Here is a 21491-nt window from a genome sequence, read left to right as displayed (position 1 = left end):
GTTATCATTAAGGCAGCAGGTGGTCCATGTGGGTGTGGGGTAGGGAATGAGTATTCTCCTAACCCTTATGGCACTTTGCACTTAGTGTAGACTGGATATATGTTTCTGTGTGTGAAATATTAACTATAATTTTTAAAATTCTTTCATTGCCTATCTAGATAATAAATTTGACTCAACTCTGTGTGTTTTGTTACTAAGTTCTAGAATGCTGAAGCAACACTTTACTGAGACATTATATTTGTTTGATTCCATTCAATGAATATTTAACTAGAGAAAAATCTATGTTAATCTTAAAAATTAATTTTTTCTTTTTAAATTTTATTTTTTAATTAAATCATAGCTGTGTACATTAATGCAATCATGGGGTACCATGTACTGGTTTTATATACAATTTGAAATATTTTCATCACACCGGTTAACATAGCCTTTCTGGCTTTTTCTTAGTTATTGTGTTAAGACATTATATTCTACATTTAGTAAGTTTCACATGCACCCTTGTAAGATGCACAGTAGGTGTGGTCCCACCAATTACCCTCTCCTAGATAATTAATCCAGGAATGGGCTAATAAACTGTGGCATATATGTATACCATGGAATACTATTCAGTTATAAACAGATGGAGAGTTTCTGGATCCAGGATTATGATTTTCAGTTTGGAAACAGTTTCACAGTGAGGTATGAGGTAAGTGACTCTTCCTTTCATTTAATCTAAGTTTGAAAAGAAATATTGAAAAAAATCATAACATATAGGACATTGCATATGAGTCCACTACAATCAGATCTCATGATAGAAAATGTTGTAGCTCCTCTTGCTTAAGAGAGTAAAATACTTGCTGTAAGAATAATACAACCTACTTTCCTAATGCCAGTAATATCTGAAATATGATTAGCACCAGTAAAGATTAGTTCAAATCTGTAGTACAAATTTTAGGGAATCACTGATTGTTAGTCTCATTTTTATAAAATTTCTATTGGAAAAGGTATCAATTATTTTATCTCTCTCAGATACTTTAGAGAATCTTCAGAAATCCTCTGTAGACCATCTCAGCATGGCTGCTGACATCGAAACATTTCCTGAGATGTTTTGTCTTTTTGCAGGATTACTATGAAATCCTGACATAACTTCAAACACTAGAGTAACTCTGAAAGGAGGCTTTCCACCCAGGGTATATAGCACCACCAGCTTTTACTAGAAATCTAAAGAGAAAAGAATTCTCATTTGATACTTTCCTTTTCTATCGTTCGCCTAGTAAGTTTTGGGGTTTTTTGTAAATAGAAATAATTGACTTGGTATTTGCAATTAGTTCTTCTTAGATTAAAAAACTAAGATCAATACTTAGGATGTGTTTTGAAGGAAAACACTGATGTATGTGTGTAATATTCCTAATATGCTCATGTGATAGCCACAACCTAAACAGGGCTCTTTATGGGTAAAAATTAGTCATGACTTTGTTACTAATAAATGTGGCCCATTGGTTTCAGTGACAAAACAAAATACAGGAGGCTTTATTTACAGAAGAGGGCAGATCTTGGCGGTAACTTTCAAAGACCCCTGACTGGAAATTAGGGACCACAGAGTTGTGATGTGCTGAAGATGCTATGGAGCTAATCTATCATCTGCAATTAATGTGAAAAAATATGAGTAATAAATTTCTTTGTAGTTTAGAGTTGTGGTCAATTTGCTTTTTACCTTGTGAAAATACAGTTACCTATAATTGTCTTTCTTTACCTTCCTTTCTTCTTCCTTTCATCCTTATCTTCTTTTTTCTCTTTATTCTTATATTCTTTTATCCCTTCTTGTTGCATTAATTCTACTTTCTATGTGTCATCTAAGAGTCATATTGTTCCATAAGACATAAACTTGTTTTTCCCTTGATAGTTTTTTGATAATTAGTGGGGCAATTTTATTCATTTGAATTACATGCTAACTCTACTTACCAACTCTAATGTGTGGTGGCCTTGCCAATCATCCTAGATGCTCAGAAGACTCCAGCGGGGGATCATTTGAACACAGGAGTTTGAGGTTGCAGTGAACCATGATGATACCTCTGCACACTTGCCTCAGCATCAGAGCAAGACTCTGCCTCCTCAAAAGGGGAAAAAAGATATGCTAATTCCTCCCACCCAACTGTTATTTATCGCCTTTAGGAAGATCTACTACATTTTCTGAGACCCTGGGAAAAGCTGAAATGTGGCTAATACGAACATACTAGGATTTTGAATTTTCTCAACGGTACTTACCTAATTTTGAGTTTGTTGGAGGACTGCACTGCAAACCCATCAGACCACTCCCGAAGGTGGGCACACACGTGTTTTGTATTTTATGATAACAATAACTGCTTTTCCTTTGAAGATTATGGTCTTTAATTCTGAAGCATGAGCTGAATGTTGTTTTTTACTCTATACTCACTTTCCATGTCAGGGCTTCTTGTTGGTACTAAGGAGGCCTTTTGAGCATTATCCTGAGGAATTAGGCAGAAGAACGACAAGAAAACAAGTTCGTCCTAAAACGTCAGTGTTACTATACTGTGGGTACTGACTCTAACAGGAAGTTAGAACCACCACAGAGGTTGTTAAGCTACTACACTAGCCTTCCTTTCAATTATTTTATGATAAATGCCCTCATTCATAACAAACATACTTTAATGAGACCCTTTGTAATGTATTTCACAGCACTTAGTGAATGAGAAGAAGTCAGTGCTGAGGGAAGAGAAGGCATTGAGGATAACTCCTAGATTTTCCTTTTCAGTATTTTACAGTAGTTATGGCTTCTACTGCGATGGGACACACTTAAACTGTGTCTGTAATCATATAATGAGTTGTGATTTGTGACTAACCCTTGAGAAGAGCCAGTGGGAATTTTAGCTGAAATTTTATAGAAATCACTTGAGTAAAACAAGATCTCAACCTCTGCAGACAGCTACAGAAATGCCAAACCATCAGCATGAAGTAGTAATGCTCATGGAAATGAGAAATCAAGGTTTGCGTTAGTGTTTCTCCATCCTGATGGCATGTTCTTTTGTAGTAAAAAAGAAAATTGTGTGAGTCTTCAGAGAAAAAAGAATGTGTGGTTATAACGATGTTGGAGGAACCATAGTGAGGAGCAAGATGAGTGATGGGTAATTATTGTATTTTTTTTAATGATTTAGTGTTCAGCTTTCTGTCCTAAAAGTGACCAACTCTAGTCCTGCCCTGACAGGAATCCTGGGTGCCTGGTTCTGAGTTCTTAAAATACGCCTTCCAGAGGATACTTTTCTGTGCTGTTGGAAGGCTAAGTGTCCAACCTGTGACCAGGTGTCCCTCTCACAGGACACTTGTCTGTACTGGCAGACACCCTGTGGCTCTTGTATGATCTGTCTCTTTTTTCTCCTACCAAGATATTAAGTGTCTGTGAGAACTTGAAAAGAACAGATGTTATGTTTGTGTGTTGGTCAAATGCGATGTGAAGTACAGGAAATACCAGATGCGGTGCTTTACTCACAGCCTCCAGAGAAGGGTGTTTCACGCTCACTAGGGATCAGGGGAAGGGGGAGGCTCTCTGGGGGATACACAATGAACCACTGAGAGGCACCAAGGAGAAGAGTGAGGAGCCTGTGGACCAAAGTCTCTGCTGGGTCCGTGGTGTTACCTTGTTGGGCTTGAGGGGGGCATTCATGGCCTGGAGATTGACAATTGGTGGGATCACAACCAGCAGGTCCAAGTTCATGGGGTCACGCTGTGGGTAGGAGGTGGTCACTGTGTGTATCTGCACAGCCCTGGTGAGGCACGGGGACTCAGTGGTGGGAGTCCTGTAGGTTACACCTACTTGTCCCACAGGAGCAGGGTCACCAGGTGGTGTGGAAAGCAGGGACTCGCATGCACCACCTGCTTAAGAGGAATGAGGTGGAGGACTTTAAACTGTGTACTGGTGCTGATCCTCCTTCCAGCGTGAGAAAGTCTATCTTATGTTTAAAACTGATAGCAAGACATCATAAAACTATGTACATTTACAGAAATAGCAATAGTAAGAACACTGTTTAATTATCATAAGGAATGAAGAGAACACTCTAATCTCTTGTATTGAGTAAAATTCATTTAGAAAGTTTGAAGGGTCAATGGTACTAGAAGTATTGATTTATTTTTTATATACGATGTATACTGAAGAACGAAATTTCATTTCTGAATGTGAATATCATTTTATTACACGACAAATTATAGCTGAAAAGCATGCTCTATTGAGCCCTGATATAATGAAATTCTATTTAATTAGGGGTTCAGAAAGAGACAGGGCAATTTCCCTGGCTCTCTAGGTGATCATCTATGTAAAATTACAGATATAAAGATATCCTCACACAACAATGGTTACACACACAAACACACAAATGAAAGAAAATTATTATAGAATCCATATCAAAAAGGTCAGTGGATCTACACATTGATAATTCATGAGACAGGAAGTTGTGTGCTAGTAATTACAGAGGTCTATTCCAGATAACATTTTGTGGCTTCCTTTCAAGGAATAGTTATTTTAACTTTGTTTATAAATGGCATATAATAATATATGTAATATATATAATAAGTCTGTGACATTTTGTCCCATCTTGCAGGCTGCCCCTTCACTTTGTTGATTTTTTATTGCTCTGCAGATGGTTAATACTTTAATGTAATTCCGTGTGTCTATTTTTCTTTCCTTGGCTGTGCTTTTGACATCCTATTCACAAAATCCTTGTCCAGACCAATGTCTGAGTTAGCAAATTCTGTTTTCAGAATTTGATGTCAACCAAACATGAGAATAACTGTACTCTTATCACGTTTAGTACAAGGACTCTACTGTGTGCATTTCTGAGTAATTAATTAATGTGTATGTAAGCCTACATTTCACACACAGACTTCTTCTTAAAGAGACTAGGTGGTGATATATGTCGGAATGTACGAACAATGTAACTCCCCAGAACTTTATTTTACAAGTGTAAGTAAACTCTTTTTTACTCTTCGTGATATTGTACCTCTGTAATACCAATTTTTTTTTTTTTCTCTGCAGGAAATGGAAGAATTGGTCCAGAGCTCAAGTGAAGATGGCATTGTGGTGTTTTCTCTGGGATCGATTGTCCAAAATCTTAAAGAAGAAAAAGTAATCTCATTGCTTCAGCCTTGGCCCAGGATTCCACAGAAGGTCAGTATAACCTCCACTCCTGACAGGTGGCTATTCAAACTCTGGAAGAAGTGTGAATTCTATCTGAACTTGAATCTCCTTTTCCACTTAGCATGACAGGCATTAATTTGTATTATGTAAAAATTTTACAAAACATTATAACAGGGTATTTGGGTGCAATTTATCATTAGCCTACTGAGCCTTGCTGTTGCTATGAAAACAAACTTACCTTTTCCCCTTTTGTCTGTAATAGAAATGAAACACAGAATTTTTACCTCATATTTTAGGATTTGAAATTTTATAGCCTGTGCTGACTACTCCAGAAATAGTCCTGAACTGTCTTAGCTCCAAGATCCCCCCATCCCCCTAAAACGGGGAAACTGATACAGCAAAATAGAGAGGAATTGTGTTCAAGAACATTCTCCACATGTTCATTTGTATCAGAAATTTATCCAGTAGGGTTTGGTATAGGAGTAGAAGCTTAGATTGATGTACTCTTTCTAATCAATTACAGTTTTCCAGAGTTAAAAGCCTATTACAATTTTAATATTTTCATGTAACAATCTGCATGTTATAATTTATAATACTCAATTAATTTCAACTTTGTTTTTACTACAACTATATGTTTCCACTCCTCAGATAGTTGTATTATGAAATATCTAAAGGATATTTCTAATTTTTATTTGATTACATTACTCAAAATTTACTAATGCTATTATTCTGTTGTTTAAGTTGTGAAATACATAATTTTCTTCCACAGGTTTTGTGGTGACACAAAGGGAAGAAGCCAGCCACAGTGGGAGCCAATACTCAGCTCTATGATTGGGTATCCCCAGAAAATGACCTTCTTGATAACACTATAAGAAAGTGACAACAATTATTTGGAAGAGGGACAAACCGAATCACTGTCTGACATGTAGTGTATTCAATAAACATTTAAATATTATAGACATATTTCCTTTTACTTCCAATTTCATACTAGATACAATTAAAGAACTGGTCACTTATTTTATAGATTTCACATTTTCTATTGTTAAGGCAAAATTTTCAGACAATTCAGTGAGGACTGAGTCTTTGGTAGCAGTGACCTATGTGCTCATCTTTACAGAGAATGCTGAATGCTGCCACCTTGCCTGACTCATCTCAGTGTCTTCCCCTTAGGTCTTGAATTTCTTTTAACACTTTATAATAAGAATCTCCAATTTCTCATCCAATTCTCAACTAGGTCATCCAAAAACCAAAGCTTTTATCACCATGGTGGAATGAACGGGGTCTATGAAGCTATTTATCACAGAGTTCCCATGGTCAGAATTCCACTATGTGCTGATGAGCCTGATAACATTGCTCACATGAAGGCCAAAGGCATAGCCGTGGAGGTGAACTTGAACACACTGACAAGTACCGATTTGCTCAGGGCTTTGCGAACAGTCATTAATGACCCTTCGTAATCCAGCAATTATATTCATGGGAATTATCTTATGGATATTCCTCGAATCATGTAAAACAATACATTTACAAGATTATTCATATCAGCAGTGTTTGTTAATAAAAGATAGAAAATAATCTAAAATCAGTTAGTAAAGTCCAATAAATGCTTCATAGTACAAATATTTTTAAAAATGAAGAAGCTTAAATGTATAGCCATAGAAACCCTGAAACACTGTCAGACATAAAGAGTAATGTACAAAAAAGGCATTATTGTATTATTTGTATAAAACGCACTAACAAGAGCAGTTATTTAACAGGGATGAAAAATGGGAATTACTTGGATAGATGGAGGGTAGAAATGGGAGAGAGACATTTCAGTACCTACTTCTATGTGTTTTTTGTTTTGTTTTCCTGTTTTAGGAGGCAGATCCTTCCGTTGCCCAGCTGCAGGGCAGTGTCTGTCCCCAGGAGTGACAGTGATCACTACAGCCTGGAGCTCCCAAGTGGGGGCTGTGGGCACCTGCAACCTTGCTTGCTTCCCTTCTATGTTTAATCTTATTCTGATGCAACTAGCCACTGTTCCATAAAAATTTAAAAATAATAAATGATGTTTATGTCATCAAAACATACATCTCTAAAACGAGACATACGGTTGTCCAATGAGGGCAGTCAGGAATCTAAGTGTGCAGCAGAAAAGAACTAAAGTCCCAAGTAAAAAGCTGTGAGGAACTTGTGTTCTCCCCACACTGCTCTTTCCCTCTCTCCCTGTCTGCCTCCCTCCAGTCCCTAGTTCACAGGGCCAGTGGAGTTGGGTGACTCTACCTCCATTGACTTGCATGTCCAATAGACCAACCCCAATAGTCTCACACCTCTGGGTACAGATTCCTGTCCATTTCTGAGAGCCCTCATTGGGGCAATGTCAACTTGCTTTTTGATCCTCCATGGCCAAAGGAAAAGATTACTTTTACAGACTTGGCTGTGGAGGTTCTAAGGCTATAGAGTTCAGAACGTATTTTTTAGCTGGAAACAAACCCTAAAAGAGGTTTATTGCCTCCAGAAGTTGTGATAAACATTTCAATTTATAATTTTATATAATCTTCCAGGAACTCTATGAGAAAGTGCCCAAGTGAAACCCTTTTATAGATAGTGCCTAAGGAGGTGAAATAAATTGTTCAAGGTCACAGGGATTAAGAGCTAGCACAGGGTTCAAAGGCAGGTTTGCCCTAGGTCTTGGGCCAGAGCTCTGACTCACTCCATTTTCCTCCGGCATGAGGCTCATCTTGCTGGAGGTTAGTCACTTCATGAGAGACAAGTGGTTCACAGCTCTTTGACAGACTGGCTGATCCAAAGGCAGCAACTTAAATATCCAGAGGGACAGATTGAATTTACTCCTTTCGAACACTTCTCCATAAATATTGCTTACCACAATCAGGCTTTTGGTAAGTAATTAGACGAGGGGTGGTAACTTTCTGTCTCTGGCAAGTTAAGCCTGCCTTGTTCTTTCCTACTTGGGCAAGATGCGTAGGTCAGGGTGGGCCAGAGGACAGCTGTGCGCTCTGACCAGGAGCAAGGAGAGAGCAGGGAGCGCCCTGTCCCCTCCTTGTCTGCCTCACTCACTGTTCAGCCAACATTTATTTCACACAAATAACAGCAATCCTGTGTGCTGTTTTGCAATACACAAAGTGTGCTTACAGGCATTTTAATGCTTGGCCTGTGCCACTCAGTGAGAGAGAGAAGCGTTGTTATCTTTTATAGTAAAAATGATATTTAAAATAATTGCCCTTTACTAGGATTCACATGGAATGTAAAGGGCTTAGCAAAATAACTAAGAAAATACTACAAAAGCTATGTTAACTAATGTGATGAAAATGTGTCAAACGATCTATGAACCAAGTGTATGGTACTCCACGATCATACTAATGTACACAGCTATGGTTTAATAAAAAATAAATAAATAAAAATGTTAGCATAAAATAATTGCCCTGTATTGCTCAATTTGTGATTAGCAGACAAGACAGGCCCACTGCCTGGTCTGCACTCATGCTGTGTGGCTCAGCATGCTGTGGAGGTCACCTTGAACTTTAAGGAGGACAGATGATTGACATCTGACTTTTCATCGTTACTGATAATACGAGTTTCACTTGAACCTTGTGCTCTGGAAAGGTTGAAGAAACCTCTTTATGCTTTCCTGTTGCAGAAGATGACTCAGTGCAGATATGCCCTTCCCATGTGACTGAGACAAGGCTTCCTCACCTACAGGAGCAGTCACAGACCCTGCGAGGCCTGTCCTTTGCCCCATAAATGATTAGCTGAACTGTTTATCCCCAGGGAACAATAGGAAAGAAATGTTTGTTATCTATACTTTGGTTAAAATTCTCTCTTTCTGCAGGATCATGACCTTGGATTCACCTTCAGCTTGAACCTGCAATCACTCTTCCTATGTGTTTGCCTCCTGCGGACAGTCAGCCTCAGGTAAAATGTCCTCTGATCTACTCTTCTGTCAGAGCCCCCCCTCCCCCACTTCATCCTGCTTCTTTCTAGTTTAGGTGGCACTTATGGGTGGAAGAAAAGCCCTTTGTGCCTGACTCTGAACGCACGTGCTGATCTCTTGGTCAGAACCTTCCCCTGCGGTAGCCCACCTTCTGCTATTACAGTGGTGCATGTCCACCCCAGCCTCAGCCCCTTGAGATAATCCTTTCAAAGAAGTCCTTCTTAAATCCAGATTTGTTTTATATTTGATATTATAATACCACAATCTAGAAAGGATATCCTCCATATCAGTGCTGGAGTAAAGTGCCCTTTTGAAAAACTAATCTGAATTATGTCCATGTTATAAGCTCTAAGTATGGAAGTAATTGGCTTGGTCAGTTCCGACTCATGAGACCAGCCCTAAACCTTTCCAGACTTGTTTTTCACATATAATTATGGATAGCTTATGTCCTAGACAAGCAAAGGAATTTTTGTTGTCATATAGAACCATTTGTCTTTCTTAAATATGTTCAAAAGCACAGCCCTCCTAAATTACTTTAGTGTTCCATGTAATATGCCTTTAAAGTGCAGCGTTCTTTCCTTTAACAAGAATCCATATGACATATATCATAACACTGAGGGGCTCAGGGACAGAGTGAACTGAGGATCTGTAGGAAGATGAGGAGGCCAGCCCAGCAATGTGGGGAGGCTTTTACTGAGAAAAGAGCAGAGTGAAATCTGCCAGGAGCAGCTGGGCTCCCACAGTCTGAGGAAGCTTTTATCAACCCCTGACCCCATCAGTGTAGCTGGAATGTGGGGTGGGGGTAGGGGGTCAGTCTCTTCTGCAGAAAGTTTGCTGATCTTCCCACCAGGGGTTATCTCCAATACTGGCAGGGACAGGGGTAGGAAGTTTCCCAGGAACGCTGGCCTAGAAGACTCCAGCAGTCTGGGGAGGGGGGGTTGCCCTTTTGCTTTCTGATCTGGTTTCTTTCACTAACTGTCTTCTGGAGATGGCTGGAATCTTATCAGGTGGTGAGAATTCCTTCCCCAAAAGCACAAGTCACTGGGACCATGATTTATTTAACGCCACTCTGCACCACAGTTCAGAGACTCTCTAAGGCCCACCTCTGTGTATCTTATTTGCTGTTGATAGGCCGGCAACTTGGAACACATTTATCGGGGTCGATACTGAATAAGTGTTTATTCCACTTTCTAAGTGACTATATACAAGTAATACTATGCAATGTAGATACATTCCATGCGATAACTGTACAATGTATGTGAGGGGTTTTTTTGTTTGTTTTGGGGGTTTTTTGCAGTTTTTGGCCGGGGCTGGGTTTGAACCCGCCATCTCCGGCATATGGGGCTGGTGCCTTACTCCTTTGAGCCACAGGTGCCATCCCATGTCTGTGAGCTTTAAAAGGAAGAAATTATTTCCTAACAAAGTTTGGAGTAGAATGTACCTAGAAGATGACCTTGAATGACAGATAGGATTTGGAAATACAGGATTTGATATTACAGATGGAAAGAACAGTAGAAAAGTGGAGATAAGAAATGGTTTAGAAAAGCCATTTTTTTGCAAAAGTGTGAGATACATGTATTAGAATAATAGAAGACAAATTGGTAATTGTGTTATAGAGCAAGATTTTAAAGAGACTTGAAAGCTTATGTAAGCAGCTTGAATGTAATTTGAAGACTTAAAAAAAATGCTTGGAGTGTTTGGGAAGTGAAGTGAATTAACAACGTTCTGTAGGAAAGCGGGAGCTAGGGAGTGAGTGACAGAGATGTGTGCTCTGAGTGTAGTTTAGAGGTTATTATAGAGACTTGGTGGAGCAGAAGAAGAGAGTGAGCTGTGATGTTAACACAGACAAAACGAATTGGAGTTCAGGCCAAAAGTTACTTTGATAAAACTTTTCAATGATTAAACATGCAGGATGCTTGTTGAAATAGCGACCTTGATTAGACCTTGAATAGCAGTTATGCTTGATTAGAAATAGTGACCTTAAGCCAGATAAGCTGGCATTGCCTATAGTTCCAGCAGCTCAGGAGGCTGTGGAGGGAGGATCCCTTGAGTCTGAGAGTTTCAGACCAGCATAGACAACATAGTGAGACCCTCATCTCAATTAAAAAGAAATAGTTCATTAAAATTAGGGAACTTGAACATCTCATTAGAATGTGGGTATAGATTTTCCCCTTGCTTCCACTTGTAGAAATTGTTAGAAAAGGTTACCATATTTTTTCACTGGTGGAACCTGCTATAATTACTCTTTTTGTCCACTGTGGACTGTGAGCCAGAAATTCTGTCCACTGTAGACTGTGAGCCAGAAAGGAAGGAAAGGTCACAGCCAGTGAGGCAGCAGGCCCCAGCCTATGCTCATGTTGATGACCATTTCTAGTCTGTTCATAAAATGCTTTCATAACAAAAGGTCCCACCTCTCTGACTGCCTTCTAGCTACTGCTTCTGCCCCTGTGTGGCTTAAACACTCAAAAAACCTGGCTGGGTGAAAGAGCTCCCTGGTTCTGGGAAGTCTGTCTTGAGTTTTGAAATAAAAAAGCAAAGGAGCAGCCTGTAAAGCAATAAAGTCCACAAAGCTCAAAACAAAGGCTCAGCCTCTTTATCTACAGTGAAAGGAAAAGTTACTTTTTCCCTCCTTCTGACAAGAAGATTTTATGCCGTAATAAAGCAGTAAACTTCATTGTGAGTAGCTGGCAATTTTCTTACAAAAGGAAGTATACACTAACCAGTGTTTCCCGAGCCCAGAAAAAGAAGACACAAGAGGATCCTTGGTGGGGTCTCTGGGCCGAGGCCTGTTATAGCCAGTTGCTCTGGGGTCACCCCTGCTGCTGCAGCAGGCCCTGGAGGTCCCTCTGCTTCTCTGGGGAGCTCTGATGTCAGATGCTATTGTGACATGAGAACTAAACTTGCTCTCTGTTGGGTGACTCAGTAACATTGGTTTGATTATTTGCTTCTTTGCGTCTGGTGTTAAAAAGGAGTGTCATTTTTAACACTCCATGGACCCACTGGCTCATGCCTATAATCCCAACACTTGGGAGGCTGAGGCAGGCAGATCACCTGAGCTCACGAGTTGGATATCAGCTTGAGACAGAGAAAGACCTTGTCTCTAAAAATAGTCGGGCATTGTGGTGGGCACCTATAATCCCAGCTACTTGGGAGGTGGAGGCAAGAGGATCGCTTGAGCCCAAGAGTTTGAGGTTGCTGTGAGCTGTGACACCATAGCACTCAACCCAGGTGACAAAAGTGAGACTCTGTCTCAAAAAAAGTGGGGGGGAGGTAATTGCTTGAATTATCATCACTTGAATCATCTACTTGCAGGTCCTAGAGAGTTGTCTCCTCCCTTATCAGCTTTCTACAAATGTGCTGGAAAAGAAAGGAGAGGATGTAAAATGTGGAGTCAGACTGACTTTAACATTTGCTTGTTTTAGTAGTTTATTACCACAAGAATGGAAAAGCAAGTCTCCAAAGTACTCAATACTAATACAAAGTCAGTACACCATCTGATACACACCCACTCAAGAGAAAAACTCAATTCAATTTCAGTTGGGGGGAGGTGGAGGAGGGGGAGGGAGAGACACTGGAGTGCTGCCACCCAATGGGCACAATGAGAAGACGCACGGCACACCTCCTGGGGGGACACAACTGCACAGGGACTCTACTTTTTGTACCCTGAAATTAAAAAAAAAAACATAAAATAAAATAGTGTATTATCAGAAAATTAGAGGTATAGACAGGCCAATAGATCTAAACATGACCGCCATTGAAGAGATAATTCTATTGCTCACAATTCCCAAGAGCAGGAAGTGAAAGAACTCAGGAAACTAAACCCTAAAATACCACTCCCCGGTGTAAAGAATGTTTTGAATTAGAGGTTCTTCTGATCAAAACACACTGGACCATCAAGATGAACAATTTCTGTCTCGCTTCCCCTTCCTGTTTTCTCAATATATTGCAGGAAAGAGGATCCAGAATGCAAGAAGCTCTGGCCCAACTATGTGAAACACAATACCTGTCTCTCGGGTTACTTTACAAGTCGATCTGTTCCCCCTCCCTGGAAACCCTCTCTGGCCCCCAAACATAATCGCCTGTGCCTCCCCAAGGTGTGGAAAGTGTCTGAACTCCAGAGAGAGGAGCTGACCACTGATTCTATCATGTGCATGGTATTGGCCAGTGAACAGTTCTCTTACCAATCTGCTTTAACTATGAGTTGATCTTTCAGCCAACTTTTGGGGGAAAGGGCACAATTTCCCTCCCTCCTACAGTTTGGGGCATCAGTGTGGTCTCAAAGCCATGGTGAGGATCATCTGAACTCTGACTAGTCAGCCATGTGGTATGATAATTTATGATAACTTCTGATGTGGTGTGATAATTTATGATAACTTTCTTGCCAGTCTGACTCTTGGTTTTCCTCCTCTCTGTGGGGTCCAGTTGAGCAGATGGTAAAAGACCATTGTCCTTTCCAAATTTAAGATTAATGAGAGAAAAATTTTTGTGGGTGATTAGTCTTGTGAATGACTCTTGTATTGCTTTTTCTTTCTTTTTGATACTTTGTGGTAGGAATATTCCTAATTTTGTTGTTGTTGTTGTTGTTGTTGAGACAGACTTTCACTCTGTTATCTAGGCTAGAGTGCCCTGGTGTCATCCTGGTTCTCAGCAACCTCAAACTCTGGGGCTCAAGTGACCCTCCTGCCTCAGCCTCCAAAGTATGACAGTTCCAAGATTGATTCCATGTCCTCGGATTTAGCCTTTATTGGGGTTTGAGGATCCTCGTTCCCCAAACCCAGTTGACCTGGTTTGATTACTTTTCTGAACAAGAAAGTTCAACTGAGGCACAGCAGTACTCAAAAGCAAATAAAACTGGAGTGGTTGAATAGAAAGCAAAAGTAAACTGCACAAGTTTCAATGTAACAAAGAGAAATTTAAGAACAAATAGAAAGCTTAGAGTACTCCCAAAGTTGGAAGAGGTCCCTCTCATGAAGAATTGGTGAGAGAGATGGAGACACAAGGGTGGTGCAGAGAAACAAACACCCTCTTTCCCTCTGTTTGAAATTGGCTGCAACTCTTTCACTGGCCTGTGCCTCCTGGCATTATTGCCTTTTTCTATTGGTCATTGATTATTGGCTCTTTCTCTTGGTGATTGGTTACCCAGGTTACCTCACACCCACGTTCTTCTCCCTTTTTTGGTGAGTATCGTCGAGTGGGGATGTCCCATGGGCCCTGCACACTTCCCTGTCCTGCAGCCCAGGCTTGCTTCCACCCCTCACCTCAAGCCCCTTTCTTTACATCCCTTCTCAGCCTTTATTGTTGTTATTGTTTGTTGTTGCTCTTTTGCCAGTTGTCTTTCTGGGTGGTTTTTGACCACAGAGTAGAACTCAAACCTAGCACCCCATGAGCCTGCACCCCAGGTGGCCCTGCAGATCAGCCAGTGACACATTCTGGCCTGACTGGCATCTATGAAGGTAAAAGTTACTGTAGGTCCCCAAAACAAAACCCGTCTACAGTGTCCCTCTCATCCTGTGACTGAGTGGGAATGCTCCTTAGTCTCTGCCATTCAGGGTGTGTTTTTTCAGGAAAAGACTGCAGGTCTGACACATGTAAGTTCTGAGCAGTGCAGTTTGTACTGAACATGACCAGATTTTGGGGAGTCTTTGTCCTACATCTTGTTTATTTCTCAAAGTGAATTTTGGGGAATCTTGGAACTGTCTTCCCTGTGCCCTCTCTAGGATAACCCTGGAAAATTTCCACTTGGGCTTTCTATAAAGAGGCACTGGATTGAGTCACTTTTGAAATGCATACTGCATTGAGATTAATGGTCAAAAGATGGGTCCTTTAAATTAAAATACTTCTAAATTTTCTTAAACAGACAAAAAAATTTAGAGTTCTCTTATTCAAAACAGCTTGCCTAATTTGAAGAAATTAGATTAGAAGGAAGATACATAGCATTGTGGCTAGCCTTAAAAATTACCATGACAAAATTCAAGAACAAATATCTTATCTAAAACAAATATCTAGTCTACGTATTTGAAGAACAAATATCTAATCTAAAATATCTGAACATTGGCCCTGTGGAAATAATGGCGAGGCCAATCTCTCTCGTATCTTGTCATGCTTGAGGTCCAGATATCAGGTCGCCATGTTTTCTGATTCTTGGTTCCCAATGCCAAAGAATGGTTCCCGGTACCAAGATGATGGAGTGGGTAATCAAAGCAAGTAGGTGCAAACAGGTAAAGTGCCAAAGTTTGTCACGGTGTAGAATGTCCTGAAGGTAGGACTGGTCCACCCCATGAGTGGAGGAGTCTCTGCCTTTGATAAGATTTCTATCCTTGATGCTGTTTCCCTAATTATGTGTGAAGTTGGGGGGGGGCAAAATAGTCATGGTTTCTCTTGGGAAAAGGAGAATTCTTGGAATGACAAACCCTCCCCCTTTCTATCCTTGTAAGTCAATTTCTGCGGGTTGCCTTGGTATTTATAAACTGTCAAGGTGCCAGTGGGTATGATTTTTACTATGCTATTAAGGGGTGTTCAGCTGTGCTTCAAATACTCACCTCCAGTCCTTCTTCATATCTCTACCTCTTTCTGATTGGTCAACCCCTGGAGACCGCCATCTTGGACTAAATACCTGCTCTGCCTTTGGGGACCCCCTTCACGTGTCGTCTGTTTTTTCTTGGGAGCCCTGTCTTGTTCCTGCTAGTAGACAAAGCATCTTCTGGCACCATCTGTTTCTCAGGGGACACCCCCTACACGAAACATTTGTTCCCTTTCCTCCTTGTCCCAACCTAATGTGTCCTACTGGCTAAAGTTCTGTGCTTTCACTCAGTAGACTAAGTTTGGTTCCTGAGCAGGGATGAACCTGTTCTGGTTTGATATGTGTATATTTTGCCATTCGCTGATTCTTTTCCCTTCTGGCTCAGCTGTTACTTTCCTGTCTTCTGTTGAGACATGAGAGGCTTTTAGATATTCATGTATGAATAGTTCGCTGAAAAGCTGGGACTCTAGGAAATACGGCTGGATAAGATTATAGGTTAAATCTTTTTTATAACTAGTAAAAACTTTTCTTTCTCTGAGTTGCTTTTGTGACGTTTGTAGAGCTTATAAAAACTGTTCTACACTTCTTTAAAAACACCTCTTGCTTCCTCAATTAAGTTATAGCCATGGTTAAGGCTTATTGGTTTCACTTAAAGGGATATCTTTGGGTTTAAAGTTCAAAAGCAAAATGCTGGCTGGCTGTCCTTTCTACAGTCTGCTCCGTCATCTTCTCTCCTGCTACCCTGTTATTTTCACTAATCATAGAGTTTTTGCCAATCAGAGGGAATCAACTGTTCAAACTGTATTTAAGTAAGATAAACACTGTATTAAGTTCAAGGGGTCTCCAGGAGCTGACCAGCTGTTTCTTGCCTCACTTCCTTTCTCTGTATGTCACTTTCTCATTTCTGTCCCTGAATCTTCTCAGCACTAGAGTCTCTGAATCTTTTCCAGTTCAACTGCCCAATTTGTGAATTGCTCAATTAAACTCTGCTACATTTGATTTGTATCAAAAGTGAGTTCCAAGATAGAGTCCTGAGGTCCAAGTGGACGGTCTCGCTGGGCCAGCTGCCCTCTGCTCTCTCACAGCCGCTGAGGCTTGTGGTTAAGTTCTCGCTCAGATTCCAAAGTACCTCACATTTGTGTGTTGAGCTCTTTGGGATTGTTTGAGCTCATTTTTAACCCTAACCACGTTCAGAAGTTCCTACAGAAACTGAACCAAGTTTGAGATCAGATTGAACCTGATCAAATGACTGATTGGATGAGGCAGAAACTTTACAGTAAACGGAAGCACTGGAGGAGGTGCGGACTCCAGCTTTTGGAAATTTGCAGAAATTTCTGTGTTCTAGCCATTTGTTCCTTCTTGTGTTCTGAGATAAGAACAAATACTGCCTGAGCTAATCATGGAGATCTGAGAAACAAAGCCAACATTTAAGGTAAAAGCTGGATCCCTAATTTCTGAAAAACTGAGCACTCTACTTTCCAGCTCTGCGCACCTGTATGTTTGTAAATATTGGCCCCTGAACACTTCCAGAAATGACAAAATCTTACTAATGGCAAATTGTTGCCTAGCTAGTAATTACTTAGAACAATAAAATCAGAAATTAAAGGATTGATAGTCTGAATAAAAGAATAGTGATATTTAAGATCCTGCAAATAAAAATTCTTTCCATAAGAGCTATTAAAAGCTCTGTGTCTCTACGTGATTGGTATATGATATTTTATAACCTATTTATATAAATTAGCTCTAATTATTTAGTTTAAAATAATAAGCACTGAAATCAAATATTTTATCAAGAAGACGGAAACTAACTTAAATGATGTCTACTTCCTGTGACTTTAAGAACAGAGTAATTGATCTCCACTTTCTTTTCAATTCTGTTACACTCTGATTCACATTTTGTTTTTGTTTACCTTCAGAGGAGATAGTTAACATGGATCTGAATACCATAGAGATAACGATCAGTCCCCTTAAAACTTCTCTTAAATTCTTGAAGCTGTTTTGGACTTCATACCCTTTACCCAGGGGTCCACTCTTGCTCAGCGTGTAGATGATCTTTCACTGTATAAACAGAGTGCTCTCTTAGACTCACTCATTCTTTTGACGTCTTTGGCCAAATGAGGCCATGAAGCTTCTAGGTCTGAACTCCAGTGAGTATAGGCAAATGTTGGTTAAGACAAAATATCTAGAAGTATGCTAAGGCTTACTCCCAAATACTTTGAATCAAACTTGTTACAGCTCTCAGTAGAACCCATACATTGGCAAAAGGAAAAACTGCCACTATTTATGCAGACTTCAAATAGGCCTTTGGAGTCTGCCACACAGTTGGCACAATTAAAAAAATCTCAATTTTAAATTTTTGTTGACACTTTTATTGCCAATAGAGCTATAATATCATTGTGCTGTATGTTGATTCCCTGTGGCCCCTTTTCACTTTTTGTCTTGCACTTATCTCCCATCATATGGGACATGTGGGCAAATGGAGGCTAATTAAGAAAAATAGATATAGTTGGTTCTGCCCCAGCTGTACAGTATCTCTGACCAAATTGTTTTCCAGTGTACTGTTTGTAAATGTCAACAAATCTCTGGAGAAAACTGATCCCCAAAGGCCCAGACTTTCCCTTTTTGACACTCCATATTTGCTTTTCTTAATTTACCTCCAGCCATAGTCTCTTCTCACTGTTTGGTTATTATTCACATAATTAGTGAATAGACTGAATGATATCCAGCTAAGCATGCAGATGCCACAACAGTGGTAAAGAAATGAGTAACTGAGATTACTCCTCACTTTGGTATTCCTTTATAGATTGAGTCAAATAAATGCACTCATTTTAAGCCACTTGCTTGCAAAGATTCTAGGATACTTATTTAAATTTTATACCTCATGTCATCCTCAATCCTCAGTGCAAGTTGAATGTAAAACTCTAGAAATAGAAAGGAGATAAGGAAAAGACTGTCAAGACACTAGACTTAAATGGCCAGAAGTATTACCTTTGGCCTCCGTAAAAATTCAGACTCCTTCAATTAGGAGCCATGGTTCAACCCTTTTTGCAATAGTGTAGTCACCACATGCCTACTGGCCCTATCAACCTTCTATCCTTGGACTGACTGAATTCTGTAAGGATTTATGTGAACAATTTGATGCCATGACTAACTACACACAGAAGCTGACTGTGCTTGGCGCATGCCATCAGCAGTAAAAGGGGCCTAGCCTCTGCCAACTGACAGGCCTTGCCGTGTTTGACCAAGGAACTGTGTGTACGTCAAAGTTTTAGAGACATGTACTATCACTCACTGGGAAGGCCCTTATAAAGGCCTATCAACTACCAGTGCTGCCATAAAAATAAAAGAAAAATCCTCCTCAATTCATGTGAGCCACACCAGATGACACCAAGACAATCGCAGGATGACCCTGACAGGGAATCTGAAAGTAAGGATTTCCAGGGTCAGTTCAAAGGCCCGAGCAAAGGTCTGGACTGACTTGGTCAAGTGACAAAACCAAGCTTATAACTGAACTAAAGGCATTTTGTACCCTGTTCTGTTCCTGTAGACTGACAAGGACACATGGACACTGGGGATGTGGACTTGCTAAGGAGGAAGAAGAGGCGCAGGAAACTCCAGACTGGGAGGTCACAACTTCCAACTTGACCCCATCTATAAATTATGCTGGTCTTTTTCTTATGTGTGGCAATCAAGTATACAAGTGTTTTCCACCTAGATGGTCAGAATGCTGTGGACTTGGTTATCTGACACCCTTTGTTACCAGGTACTCTACTTAATGCTAGCCAAATTACAAACTTTGGCTCTTTCCTTCATGAAGTCATACCAAACAATATACTGTTATTGTTATGATATGATATTATAAAAATGCACTTGTATATCACAATTCTAGGTTCTTTTGGGTGGTCACCACTTTTTGCCTGGCATTTGGAACTCATGAGATTTGCAAGATTTGTATCACCATGAACTGTTGGGAACACTAGCCCAGCCTCTGTTGTATTTGAAAACTGCTGCCCCCTGATGCCCTGACAGCCCATTAAGGAGGAGCTTGTGTGATTGATGAAAATGCCACTCAGGGTGAGTAACTGTGATCTACATTTCTTAAAAGACAAAGTAAACATTCTCCATGAGTTTAAGAAAGACCTACTCCCAAGAATAGGAAACTGGTTTAATGGAGTATAGGGAAATATGCCTAGCTCTGTTCTTTTCTACTTATTTATGTTCATTCTTATCTGTATTTTTGTCTCTCTCTTTATATCTCTTGTTACTTGACTACTAACCTGATCTCTCTCCACAGCTACCAGCTCAAATTTTCCTGTGTGAAACTTCTGGGAAGTTTCAGAATGGGGAATGAAGGAGGTCAGGAAACTTTACCCCAAAATATAACTCCCTGGTAGAAAGAATGTTTGGAATTACATTGATTGGAATGTTTGGCCATTCCAATCAAGGAACATTGGAGGGGCTCTCCCTCTATCTGCATAAAACTAGATGGACCCATAAAAAGGAACAGTTGTATTTCCACTTTCTTTCTTTCCCCTTCCTGTTTTCTCAATATATTGCAGGAAAGAAGATTAAGGATGCAAGCACACCTGGCCCAGTCTATTTGAAACATAACATATATCTCTGGTTAATTTACAGGTTGATCTGTTCTCCCCATTCATTCATCCTCCCTAGCAACCCTCTATGGCCCCTAAAGAGAATCACCTCTGCCTTTTCTCCTCCCTTCTGAAAGGTGTATATAAACTGTCTGAACTCCAGTGACATGCAATAATCACTCCGTGATTCTCCCCATGTGCATGGTATTGGCAAATAAACAGTTCTTTTGATAATCTGCCTTAATTGAGAATTGATCTTTCAACCAACTTTTGTGGAAAAGGACATGATTTACATCCCATCTTCTGAGGTACACCATAGCAGAGGGTACCATGCAAAGAATTATTTGGGTCCATCAGAAGATAAAGGAGGAGGGGTAATGGAGGAAAAGGGTCTTTACTGTCACTTTCCCAGGAAAAATAGGTGAAGCAGTGAAAGCAGACCTTTGTGAATATAATGAATAATTTCAGTGGGCTCTGGAGTACAGGAGCTATCTCTGGTTGCCTGGCATCTAGCCTTAGGGTGATTAGAGCAGGTATGTAATGAACCTGGAGCTTAAGAACAAGAGTCAGATAAGAAGGCTAGGATTGGCTGGTTCACGTTTGAAAAGCCTATCACCAAGTGGAGGACTCTTCCTTAGGAGGTGGGGACTCTGCTTGAGTCAAGGTGAGGTGGCTCAGGTGTATTAGCAAGGATATTCAAAGCAAAGTACATTTGGACCAGTGCCCTTCAGGCAGAAGCCAAAACATCACATATGCACAAGATAGAAACATTGTTACTGTACTGGGTCTTTAGAACTGTTTGCCTCCAAGGCTCAAATTCTTTGCTCAAACCTCAAATTCAAGGAATTAATGTTATCATGAAAGGAGACACTGCCAGACCTTATATTGTGTTGTCTGAGATTCTTTGCAAAAAATACTTCTCATATTCCAAAAACTCCACATTTCTTTTAGCTCTTAAACTAGAGTTACCTGATATAACAAACAAAAACATAGAATGTCTAGTTAAATTTGAATTTCAGGTGAACAACAAATAAATTTTTAAATATGAGTATGCCCTGTGCAATGTTTGGAAAATATTTATACTTAATTTTTTATTGTGTATATGAAATTCAAATGTAATTGGGTGTCCTCTGTTTTACTCAAAAGCATTAGTTTGGACCCCTTTTCTTATTTCTCCCCATAAATCAGATGACTGATTACTGTCCAACAAGGACAAATATTAATTTAAATTGTCTAAATTTTTTGATCTAGCGAGAAGAGCTAGACATGAGTTAGTGAAACTACACAAAGCCAAGCCCAGCACTGATACACAGGACACCTGTGTGCAAT

At 40.0% G+C, this 21491-nt stretch overlaps 1 protein-coding gene across 3 annotated transcripts; it reads left to right on the top strand.

Annotated features, from left to right (window-relative positions):
• The first annotated feature begins 371 nt into the window (after window positions 1-371).
• LOC128588027 (endogenous retroviral envelope protein HEMO-like) lies at window positions 372-21143 on the top strand. 3 transcript variants are annotated; one of them, XM_053594619.1, is made up of 6 exons: window positions 372-682; window positions 2149-2297; window positions 5021-5152; window positions 8949-9031; window positions 19118-19333; window positions 19460-21143. In XM_053594619.1, the coding sequence occupies exons 3-6, from the start codon at window positions 5024-5026 to the stop codon at window positions 19548-19550; spliced, it is 519 nt and encodes a 172-aa protein (XP_053450594.1). In that variant the 5' UTR covers window positions 372-682; window positions 2149-2297; window positions 5021-5023; the 3' UTR covers window positions 19551-21143. The 3 variants fall into 3 exon arrangements, 2 of the variants coding, with proteins under 2 accessions (XP_053450594.1, XP_053450588.1); XM_053594613.1 differs by having other exon boundaries at window positions 1976-2297; XR_008380673.1 differs by lacking the exons at window positions 8949-9031; window positions 19118-19333; window positions 19460-21143 and adding an exon at window positions 5892-6074 and having other exon boundaries at window positions 393-682; window positions 1976-2297.
• Window positions 21144-21491: the final 348 nt, after the last annotated feature.

The sequence above is a fragment of the Nycticebus coucang genome, chromosome 1 (genome assembly GCF_027406575.1).
Source record: "Nycticebus coucang isolate mNycCou1 chromosome 1, mNycCou1.pri, whole genome shotgun sequence".
Classification (NCBI taxonomy): Eukaryota; Metazoa; Chordata; class Mammalia; order Primates; family Lorisidae; genus Nycticebus; species Nycticebus coucang.
This window is presented reverse-complemented; position numbering and strand designations above follow the sequence as displayed.